The sequence below is a fragment of the Chenopodium quinoa genome, unplaced genomic scaffold, assembly GCF_001683475.1.
Source record: "Chenopodium quinoa cultivar QQ74 unplaced genomic scaffold, ASM168347v1, whole genome shotgun sequence".
Lineage (NCBI taxonomy): Eukaryota > Viridiplantae > Streptophyta > Magnoliopsida > Caryophyllales > Amaranthaceae > Chenopodium > Chenopodium quinoa.
The window spans coordinates 4,278,388-4,290,067 of NW_018743574.1; the positions used below are offsets into that span (position 1 = coordinate 4,278,388).

The following is an 11,680-nucleotide window of genomic DNA, read 5'->3' on the forward strand; positions in this document are numbered from 1 at the left end:
CCCGATGTAACCCGACTCAAGCATGACCAACCGAAACCCAACCCGCATAGGTTATGGAATTAATCCGAATTGAGTTGACCCGACCCACTCTTATCGACACAAAACCGACCCATTTACTCGAATTGACATCTCTACCCGAAACCTCCAAAATTTCTCAAAAAGCATGGATAATTAGCCTTCAATTTTGGAATATTTTTACTTTTTTTCACCTGGATATAAAAATTACCGAAATGTTTACTATGGTCCCTGATACCCACCGGGAGTCAAATTGGCTGGGTGGAACCATTCAATTTGCTTTTAAACTACCAATTTACTGGTTTACAACTTGCACCGATTTCATTAATTCAAGCCTACCACAAAAATTTATAATAAAATATAATGATCATACATGGTTCCAAACGGCATTATATGACCCCGAGATGCATCCCCTAAAATCGCAATGCAATTCGACACTGGGCCCCGAAACATTCGAAATTTCTCAAAAGCGTGGATAATTAACCTTCAATTTTGGAATTTTTTGACTTTTTTTCGTCCGGATATAAAAATTGCCGAAATGTTTACCATGGTCCCTAATACCCTCCGGGAGTCCAATTGAGTGGGTGGAACCATCCAATTTGCCTTTAAACGACCAATTTACCGGTATACAACTTGCACCGATTTCATTAATTCAAGATTACCACGAACATTTATGACAACAAATAATGATCATATATGGTTTCAAACGACATTATATGACCCCGAGATGTATTCCCTAGAATTTCAAGACTTTTCGAAGCCAGGCCCCGAACACTCCAAAATTTCTCATAAAGCGTGGATCTTAGCCTTCAATTTTGGAATTTTTTGACCTTTTTCGGCCGAAAATAAAAATTGCCGAAATTTTTACCATGGTCCCTAATACCCTCTGGGAGTCCAATTGAGTGGGTGGAACCATCCAGTTTGCTTTTAAGCGGCCAATTTATCGGTTTACAATTTACACCGATTTCATTAATTCAAGCCTACCACAAACATTTATGACAACATATAATGACCATATATGGTTCCAAACGGCATTATATGACCCCGAGATGTATCCCCTAAAATCTCAAGCCTTTTCGACACCGGGCCCCGAAACCTCCGAAATTTCTCAAAAAGCGTGGAATTTTTTGACTTTTTTTCGCCCGGAAATAAAAATTGCCGAAATGTTTACCATGGTCCCTAATACCCTTCAGGATTCCAATTGGGTGGGTGGAACTAACCACTTTGCCTTTAAACGACCAATTTACCAGTTTACAACTTGCACCATTTAATTAACTCAAGCCTACCACGAACATTTATGACAACATATAATGATCATTTATGGTTCCAAACGGCATTAAATGACCTCACGATGTATCCTCTAAAATCTCAACCCTTTTCGACACCGAGCCACAAAACCTCCAAAATTTCTCAAAAAGCGTGGATATTTGCCTTTAATTTCGGAATTTTTTGACTTTTTTCCGCTCGAAAATAAAAATTGCCGAAATGTTTACCATTGTCCCTAATACCCTCAGGGAGTCCAATTGGGTAGGTGAAACCATCCAATTTGCCTTTAAACGGCCAATTTACCGGATTACAATTTGCACCGATTTCATCAACTTAAGCCTACGTACCACGAAAATTTATGACAACATTTAATGATCATAAATGGTTCCAAACGACATTATATGACCATGATATTTATTCCCTAAAATCTCAATGTTTTTCAACACCGTGCCCCGAAACTTTAAAAATTTCTCAAAAAAGCCTTCAATTTTGGAATTTATTGTCTTTTTTTCGCCCAGAAATAAAAATTGCTGAAATTTTTACCATGGTCCCTAATACCCTCCGGGATTACAATTGGGTGGGTGTATCCATCCAATTTGCCTTTATACGACCAATTTAACGGTTTACAACTTGTATCGATTTCATTAAATCAAGCCTACCATGAACATTTGTGACAACATATTATGATCATAAATGGTTCCTAACAGGTTTATATAACCCCAAGACGTATCCCCTAAAATTTCAAGGCTTTTTGACACGGGCCTCGAAACCCCCAAAATTTCTCACAAAGCGTAGATCTTAGCGTTCAATTTTGGAATTTTTTGACTTTTTTTCTCCCGAAAATAAAAATTTCCGAAACGTTTACCATGGTCTCTAATACCCTCCAGGAGTCCAGTTGGGTGGGTGGAACCATCCAATTTGCTTTTAAACGACCAATTTAACGGTTTATAACTTGCACCGATTTCATTAACTTAAGCCTATCACGAACATTTATGACAACAAATAATGATCATATATGATTCCAAATGACTTTATATGACCCCGAGATGTATTCCCTTGTATCTCAAGGCTTTTCGATACCAAGCCCCGAAAGCTACAAAATTTCTTAGAAAGCATGGATATTAGCCTTTAATTTTGGAATTTTTAGACTTTTTTTCGCCCGGAAATAATAATTGCCGAAATGTTTACCATGGTCCCTAATACCCTCCAGGAGTCCAATTGAGTGGGTGGAACCATCCAATTTGCCTTTAAACGGCCTATTTATCGGTTTATAACTTGCACCGATCTCATTAACTCAAGCCTAACACGAACATTTATAACAACAAATAATGATCATATATGTAGGGCTCGCAAAAACTGCCCGACCCGAAAACACGACCCGAAACCGACCTGAAAATAGCGGGTTAGGGTTGAGGTTTTCGACCCAAAAACGTAAATGGGTTGACACGAAGCCGACCTGAAATTTAAATGGGTTAGGTTAAGGTTGAAAATCCCAACCCGAAATTAACCCACATAACCCGAAAAAAAAATAAAAGCCTAAATAAATCATAAGCCAAGCCCAAAATTCAAAATGAGCCCACCTAATAACTTCAAAAACCCTAAACTCCTCTATTCTTTCTCACTTTCACTCAGCCGTTCTCCTCTCCTTCATTCTCTCTCTCTTAAATTTTCTCCCTCTTCATTCTCTAAAATCTTCTCCAACCTTTTTCAAACCTTAATTTCTATTTAATCCTTGTTTTTTTTCCATCAATCTACACTTCCTCTCTTTATCTCAACCTCTCCTTCATCAATCCAAGGTATTTTTTTTATTATATGTATAAGTTTTCTGAAAATTACGATTACGATTTGTTCCCTCGGCGTTTTGACGTTTTCCACCACCATCACATCACGCTTTCTTTGCTTCATCAGCCTCACACCGCTCGATCGGTCTAGCAACAACAAGCATCAACCTCATCGTCGAACAATATCTGAATGATATTTCCGCAAATCATTGAAATTTGAGACACGTTTATTTTTTTTTTTAATTTAAGATCTTATGTAATGTAATTTAATTTGGTATTTTATTATCCAAGACTCTTTCTAGGAGGGAAGTTGTTATATGTTTATTATCTTCACTTTTAATTTGTTGATGGTATCAATTTGATTATTTATCAATGATTTTCTTTATAAAATTAAGATGTTAATATTTAAAATTGAAATGGGAAATATTAGATCTGTAATCTTAAGTAAATTCAGAGTCGAAAAAAAAAAGATCCAAAAAAATAAGGTCAGATTCGGGTTGACCCGAACCCGAAAAAATCAGGTTAGGGTTGAGCTTTTTGACCCGAAAAGTTAAATAGGTCAGGTTCAGGTCAGGGGTATTCGACCCGAAATTGAACTGACCCGAACACGAACCCGACCCGACCTGATCCGTTTGCTAGCCCTACATATATGGTTCCAAACAACATTATATGACCTTGAGATTCATCCCTTAGAATTTCAATACTTTTCGACACGGGTCCCGAATCCTCCAAAATTTCTCTAAAAGCATGGATAATAGCCTTTAATTTTGAAATTTTTGACTTTTTTCGCCCAGAAATAAAAAAATGCCGAAAGGTTTACCATGGTCCATAATACCCTCCGAGAGTCCCAGTTGGTGGGTGAAACCATCCAATTTGCCTTTAAACGACCAATTTACCGTTTTACAACTTGCACCAATTTCATTAACTCCAGCCTACCATGAACATTTATGACAACAAATAATGATCATATATGGTTCCAAACGGCATTATATGACCCCGAGATGTATCCCCTATAATTTCAAGACTTTTCGACACCAGGCCCCGAAATCTCCAAAATTTCTCAAAAAAGTGGATATTATCTTCAATTTTGGAATTTTTTGACTATTTTGCGCCCGAAAATAAAAATCGCCGAAATGTTTACCATGGTCCCTAAAACCTTCCGGAAGACCAATTAGGTGTGTGGAACCATCCAATTTGCTTTTAAATGGCCAATTTATCGGTTTACAAGTTGCACCGATTTATCGGTTTACAACGGCCAATTCAATACACTTGCACCGAACCTAACTTGAATCGAAATTGACCCAAACCCGTTTTAACCTGTCAAAATCCGAATTTAACCCTATTTGTTACTAACTTGACCTGAATTCAACCCGACCCGAATTTAACCCAACCTGTTTTAAACACGGCCCGAAATCAAACTGACTTGTTATTGACCTGACCTGAATTTTACTAGACCTATTACTTACCTGACCCAAAAATTCAACCCGATCTGGTTACTAATTCGACTTGAAATTAACACGACTTGTTATTGGCCCGACCTAAATTCAACCTAAATTGTTCCCGACCCAATTTCAAAACACCTTAAATGCAATTTAGACCACCTTATTATTGTTGATTAAAGCATTTTGTCTAGGGAGACCAAGTCGGTCCAGGCTAGCAAAAGAAAGGAGCATCATCCTCAAATTTAAGAGTTAAATATAGTATATATTTGTTGTATGGTCAAAGGAGATAATAACCTTCCTAATTTATAGACTATAGTTCTCTAGTATATTGTCATATATATTAATAGTCAAAGGAAATAATTAGCTTGATAAAAATGATAATTATCTGTTTATAGTTAGTTAAACCCGAATATGACCTGACTTGGAAATGACCCGACCTGATTGTAACCTGCAAATTATTGACTTGAATAACCCAACTTGAATCCGAGAATGGCCCGACTTGGAAATGACCCAACCTGATTATAATCCGCAAATTATTGACTTGAACTGTAACCGACTTGAACCCGAGAATGACCCGACTTGAAAATGACTCGACCTGATTATAATCCGCAAATTATTGACTTGAACCAAACCCGACTCAAACCCGAGAATGACCCGACCTGATTCTAACCCGCAAATTATTGACTTGAACCGAACCCGACTCGAACCCGAGAATTACCCTAACCCGTTTTAACCCGTGAAAACCCGATTTAAACCCGACCTATTGTTCACCCGACCTGTTATTAACCCGACCCAAACCCGATAAGAAGTATGACCCGACATGACTCGACTCAAGCATGACCCAATCCAAACCTGACCTGCATAGGTTATGAAATCACACCGAATTGACCCGACTCACTCTTACCCGACCCAAAACCGATCCGTTTACTCGAATTGACCACTCTAGTATTAGGGTGGCCTGCTTAGGATATTTACATGATAATCACCACTGGCGGAGCCAATTAAGTGACATGGGGGGACAACTGTCCCCCCAATTTTAAAAAAAATAAAAAAATAAAATTGCATTATTTGGTAAGAATGACAAGAACACTGCAAAACTAACCCCCAAGTAAGTTGAGTAAAATGTCTGGTTTTTTAATTGAGTTTCTTCTATGATTGTTGATGTTGTTGATGCCGCCATTGAAGAAGTTGGGGGAAGAGAGATAAAGAAACAGAAAGAGAGTGAGGAGGAGAGAGAAAGTGAGAGTTTATCAGTTTTTGTGGGATTGGAAAATGTGATGGATTAGTTTTTTATTTGGGGAGTTGATTTTCTCGGCTTTTTTATGGATTGGTGGTCTACTTTTTTAATGCTTTTATCTTAGGAAAAATTACCAAAGGAAGCTTCATTAAGAAACTATACTCCATATTAGACGCGTGGTAAAACTATTTATCAAACTGAGTTTGAGGGTAAAACGCCATCTAGGGTAGCGTTTTACCCTTTGGCAATTTTTTTTTTAAACATTTCAGTAAGGGGTACAGCGCTACCCTGGATGGCGTTTTACCCCTGACTGAAGAACAATGAAATAAACTGAAGTGAAGTAGCAGTTTTTACCTGATGCAAAAACTACAGCGTGGTTGGCGTGTTATGAAGAAGACAAAAACGCCCTCCACGTCGGCGTTTTACCCTTTGGATTTTTTTTTTTTTTTTACATTTCAGTTAGGGGTAAAACGCCATCCAGGGTAGCGTTTTACCCATAACTGAAATGTTTTAAAAAAAAATTTGTCAGGGGTAAAACGCTACCCTAGATGGCGTTTTACCCTCAGGCTTAGTTTGGTAAATAGTTTTGCCACACGTCTAATATGGAACATTGTTTGATAATTAAGCTAGATTGGTAATTTTTCCTTTATCTTATTGAGTAATTAGAAAAGAAAATTTTTTTTTTGCCATATTCTTTGGTCAGCTTTCAACAAGTCTAGTTTATTAGTTTAGCTTGCTTTGTGTTGGCTTTAAATATGACATACTCGTATTGACATAAACGTAGTAACATGGGTGATCAACTTATAAATGATGATTTGGTTACTTTTATTAAGAAGGATGTCTTCTTACAAGTTTCCGATGAAAAAATTATTGATCGCTTTCAAAATACGAAGACTCAAAGGATGCAAGTGTAATTTTAATTTAATATTTATGTAATTTTTTTCATCATTTTGAATTGTATGACTAAGTATTTTATTGTATTTTGAAATTTTAAAATTAACTATTAACCAATTTGTGTGTTTGAGTTTTTTTTTTGTTAGATTTTTGTCAAATTATATTATATCCATAATCCGTCCCCCCAATTTGAAAATCCTGGCTCCGCCACTGATAATCACACCCCACCTATGACATGTTGAATCAACCAATCAGAAGACAACCTAAATATGAAGGTAGCCAGCTTCTGATGATCTTTGTGATCTCAACTGTTGGATGCTTAACACGTGTCAAAATGTATGTATTTAACGATGTTCCGCGTTTTAAAACGTGACTACGTGACAACATCTTATTTTCGAGACACCTTCTCAATGTTTTAGGTTCTTTCATACCTATATTTTAACATTTCAATATTTGCTTTGTGATCTGTATTTTCCACCAGCTGACCATCTTCACCTTTTTAATTAATTTGTTTTATTGAATAATTTCCAACTTAAATTAATCATGTCTACTAAACTTTGTCCTTTTTGTCTTAAATGTATATATTTTTTTTGTTGTAAGCTACTTTGATAAAGTTCTAATGTCTTAAGCAAAGTGTAATGGTCTAATGGATGCTACATTGCTACTTTTAGTGAACTTACTACTTGGGGAAGGTAGGGGGTTGGGGGATTGGGTGAATTCTTGATCAGGACGGTATGTTTAGGAGTTTCCAATTTTGATTGTAGTAAAGTCGATATGAAGGTGAAATGTGTACATAGTATGTATTGATCGAGAATTCAAGATTTTACCTATAAATAAACAATGATTAATTTTTAAATTCAGTGTTTTTTTTACTAGCATTTAAAAATTATACTATTGTGTATCGAGTGAAAACATAGTGTTAAACAACTTTCTCAAAAATTTAAACTAAGTAGGTGTTGGTAGATCATGATACACGTGGGAATTAGAGCCGTAAGAGGTATGTAGTGGGGCAAGGTGAATATAAGTGGATAATAGGTATTCCAATGAGTGGATTGGGTATGGTTTTTGGTTGTGTGCTAGTCGGATCAAGTATAGTGGTTAGAGTTTGTACCTTCCAACGATGGGGATAGGTTTGGGGATGAGAATACATAAATCTTCGGCACTTTCTCTATTCTCTATAAGTAAGTTTCTTTGGTACAAAGTAATCAAGCCATGATATACATGTACTGTACTTACAATTTTTAAGTATCTCTTTTAATAATATGACTGATTAATCGATCTTTGATCACCTTTGTGCTTTCCTTAACCCTGTTATTTAACAGTTCATGTGTTTGAACTTTCGAACCGCCCACAATCCAGTCTAAAAAAAGCCGTTAGAAGAAAGCTAGTGAAGAAAGAACAGAGATAAAAGGTAAAGTTTCTACATTACACATTTGTAGCAAAAAGGGAAAGAAATAAGATCACAGTTTCTTTATTTTAAAAATTAAAAGCAGTCCAATTTATAGTTTATTTTATACTATAGTTTTTTAGTTGGTACATACCCACTCGTATTTGTTATGAAAACTGAGATTTCTACGAGGCAAAGAAAGGAATCTAGTTTGTTGGAGAGAAGTTTCCTACAAAGTCTCTCCCATGTCATTTTAGCTATAAAACTTCACCTGCCTCCCTCTCATTACACATATGATTTGATCATCCTACAAACATCTACAACATAATAATACATCATATTTCTTGGAGAAAATATTTCAGTTACAATACAAGATTATTACTTTTTGTGTGCATTCATTTCGCAAATCCTTGGTTGCAAAAAGACTTGTCTAAGGCGATAGTTTGAGGGGGTTGATAAAGCGATAATACTCTGGTTAGGAGGGTTTCCGAGTTTGTATTTTACATTACTTTTGTACAAGAAAACTAAGAAGTATGGGAGTTGGAGGTACATTGGAGTATTTTTCAGAAATGATGGGTGGTGGTCATATGCACAAGAAGAAGAGGAAGCAGTTTCAAACTGTGGAGCTCAAAGTTAGAATGGATTGTGATGGATGTGAGCTTAAAGTCAAGAAAGCGTTATCTTCACTATCTGGTAATTTCTTCTTCCAGTCTTTTGCTAAATTTTGTTACTGTTAGTAATTTGTATTCTTGGTTTGTGTAAGGACAAAGTTTCGTTATTGTTGTTAGTTAAATGGACTCAGTTTGTTGCCAAATTCTGATATTCGCGAAATATAATTCTTATTCCAGGGGTGAAGTCAGTGGAGATCAACAGGAAGCAGCAGAAGGTGACAGTTACAGGGTATGTGGAGGCAAATAAGGTGCTGAAGAAGGCAAAATCAACAGGGAAGAAGGCAGAAATATGGCCATATGTGCCTTACAATTTAGTGTCTCAGCCTTATGCCTCGGTTGCTTATGATAAGAAAGCTCCTCCTGGACATGTCAGGAAGGTGGAATTTGTCGAAAACCCAAAAAATGGTACAGTCACGCGATATGATCAGGACCCTCTAATGACCATGTTCAGTGATGATAACCCAAATGCTTGCTCTATCATGTAGATCACTTCTGTTTTTTTCTGCCAATTTTGATAGTTTGATCCTGGTGTTACACTTGGATATGTTATGTAAAATTTCCTACACTAACATCTGATGACTAATATACTTTAATATCATTTCCTATTCCAGTGTTCATGATAATCCTTGTTTGAATTTATTTATTTTTGGTTATCAAAGCTTAAAAAGGGCCTCTTAAGTCTAAAAGGCAATTAGTAAGAACAATACTATCTGAAATCAAGCTTGCAATAAAGGTACCTAAGACTAAGTACATCAAGTATATATGAAAATAAGTATGGAGTATGTGCAGAACAATAGCACAGTAAGAGAAATTTCCCGACTTTTTCAATGAATACCATATTGATGACATAACTGTAGGTTTTATACACATTACGCAGAAGGAGGAACTTCTACAACAGGATACATACATGTGTAGCGAAAATGTAATATATCTGACAGTCTCTTACCAAAACTAATCAGTAGAATCTGAAATAACAAAAACATTCCAAATTCTCAGCATGCCAATTCTAGAACAATGTTTGGTAGGCATCTGTTGGGACTTGGGGATACCAAAATGGTGTCCTCCCTTGGAGCAATGGAAGCTGCTGTTTGAATTACCTGTTAGTCTATCATTACAATAAGATTTCTGAGGGGTGGTTAAAGCAGAACACATATTCAATTTTATTAAAACAGTCAATCAGACAACTGCAACTTTTTGGTTGCTCTAGCAAATGGATGACATTTAAGAGATTGGAACATTGCTGTTATCTATATAGTCTTAACTCAGCAGGTAATCATTTCCAGGCCTGTGCCGAAAGATACATATGTGTAATAGTCTGCTTTTTACCTGAGCACATGCTAAGGTTACTGATACAAATGTACAATATCTAGTTACAAGAGAAATTTAGTGAGGGAGAGGAGCTCACTTGGACTGAACTTTCTTGGTGCATTGAATCAAGTATGATCAAGTGTGCATTGAGCAAGATTATTTGTTCACTTTGCCCTATTTCCGGAGTATATATTCACAAAGTTAATGTCATAAAGCAGAGTTGCATTGGCTGGTATGTTGCAATCACCTGCAGAAGTAATTAGTTCAATTGTTAGAAGTATTGCAGTCACAACTGAAGAACACAAGCCGAGGTTTTAGGCAAGCTGATATACTTTTTTTCTTAAGAAATGTTCTGATTTGAGACTTTTTTCTGACTGCATATTTCAATGAACACAGTTTTTTGCATTAATACCTGAAAAACAACCAGCTGGTTCTGGTCCATAGGCTAACTCTGGAGGAATACGGAGCTTGCGCTTTCCACCTGCATATGAATTCAGAGATTTAACTGCAGAGAAACACCATATAGAAGCACTGCAATACATATTATGCAAAAATTTAATCTTTTAAGCTGGCATACCAACTTGCATAGGGGGTACCCCATCACCACCAAAAATCCCTTGATCCAATCCCCTAATAACCTGCAATTTGAAATGAAACATATATATTCATACATTCAGCACAATTATATGGTGATCAGAATTATATATGCATTCCCTGAACAATATACTGCGAAACCAGTTTAGTGTAAGAGAAGTTCCAATTTGATTATGCAATTTTTGCAAATTACAGCCCCACACAAACCATAATATACCTTGTGATATGCAGCAGAAAAAGCTTACAGTACATGAACAATAAATTAGGCTAGTCTTAGGTAGCTTAAAAGTATCCTAACTCTCAACTATTCCTCACATTTTATAAGTATAAGAAACACATAATAAATTCACCAAAAGAAAGAAAGAAAGATTTCTTAAGAGTGGAAGGGAAAGAGCAGAGCAGAACATACTTTTCCTACACCAATGCGCATAGTAAGAGGCCTACCGCGTTTATAACTGCTATCAAAGACAGTCTCATCACCAAATCTTGCAGTGTAGTGCACCTAAAATCCATAAAACCAATCAAAATTGTAGAGCATCAAATAAGTTAGGCTATAAGGAAAAAAGATTCTCAATGAGATTAGTACATTGATAAGGGTGTTGTAAGGAGCTGCAGGACCGGAACCAACAGCAATGTCACAGTAAGCTAAACCAGAACGAACGACATTGAGTTCACAAGAAGGCTCAGCAGTAGTGGCATAGTATTCTACTCTTAAAGCATCTGCTTCTGATGGAAACCCGAAAGCCATCGTAGAAGCAGCCATAACTCCAATAAGTCCCATTTCTAGTACTTTTCGCGCTCCTGCAACATTTGCTGAAATTTTCTTATCAGTATCATCAAACCAATTGGTAGGACTACTTGGGTTCAATTTGTTTGAGATTGGTTTCAGAGTTCGGAATTGGAGTTTTGATATTTTTTTTGATGTGCTCGAATTGGCATTTGCAATGGCTGTGAGTGCTGCTGTTGTTGCTGCAGTTGCACATACCGCCATTTTTAATTTTTTTTTTGTGCTTCTTCTGGTTGGAGGAGATGTGCTCACTCACACACTCTTCTTATCCCAAATACATGGTAATTGACAAAATGAC

At 36.4% G+C, this 11,680-nt stretch overlaps 2 protein-coding genes across 7 annotated transcripts; one reads left to right on the plus strand and one right to left on the minus strand.

Moving 5' to 3' along the window:
- The first annotated feature begins 8,227 nt into the window (after positions 1-8,227).
- LOC110682178 (heavy metal-associated isoprenylated plant protein 23-like) lies at positions 8,228-9,310 on the plus strand. The gene is made up of 2 exons (XM_021858443.1): positions 8,228-8,715; positions 8,871-9,310. Exons 1-2 carry the CDS (start codon positions 8,556-8,558, stop codon positions 9,176-9,178), a joined length of 468 nt encoding a protein of 155 aa, XP_021714135.1. The 5' UTR covers positions 8,228-8,555; the 3' UTR covers positions 9,179-9,310.
- A 194-nt stretch (positions 9,311-9,504) lies between these two features.
- LOC110682177 (photosynthetic NDH subunit of lumenal location 4, chloroplastic-like) lies at positions 9,505-11,671 on the minus strand. 6 transcript variants are annotated; one of them, XR_002503382.1, is made up of 6 exons: positions 11,182-11,586; positions 11,005-11,097; positions 10,579-10,639; positions 10,414-10,482; positions 10,099-10,248; positions 9,505-9,774 (listed from the first exon to the last, which is right to left on the minus strand). XR_002503382.1 is itself a non-coding variant. In XM_021858441.1 (5 exons), exons 1-5 carry the CDS (start codon positions 11,584-11,586, stop codon positions 10,166-10,168), a joined length of 711 nt encoding a protein of 236 aa, XP_021714133.1. In that variant the 5' UTR covers positions 11,587-11,671; the 3' UTR covers positions 9,834-10,165. The 6 variants fall into 6 exon arrangements, 1 of the variants encoding a protein (XP_021714133.1); XR_002503383.1 differs by having other exon boundaries at positions 9,505-9,777; XR_002503380.1 differs by having other exon boundaries at positions 9,505-9,790.
- Positions 11,672-11,680: the final 9 nt, after the last annotated feature.

Excerpts from the sequence above, each read along its gene's own strand:
- LOC110682178 (XM_021858443.1), top strand. The coding sequence starts at position 8,556 with ATGGGAGTTGGAGGTACATTGGAGTATTTTTCAGAAATGATGGGTGGT. Across the intron at positions 8,716-8,870 it reads AGCGTTATCTTCACTATCTG|GGGTGAAGTCAGTGGAGATC; the intron begins GTAATTTCTTCT and ends TTCTTATTCCAG.
- LOC110682177 (XM_021858441.1), bottom strand. The coding sequence starts at position 11,586 with ATGGCGGTATGTGCAACTGCAGCAACAACAGCAGCACTCACAGCCATT. Across the intron at positions 11,098-11,181 it reads CTTACAACACCCTTATCAAT|GTGCACTACACTGCAAGATT; the intron begins GTACTAATCTCA and ends TATGGATTTTAG. Across the intron at positions 10,483-10,578 it reads GGTACCCCCTATGCAAGTTG|GTGGAAAGCGCAAGCTCCGT; the intron begins GTATGCCAGCTT and ends ATTCATATGCAG.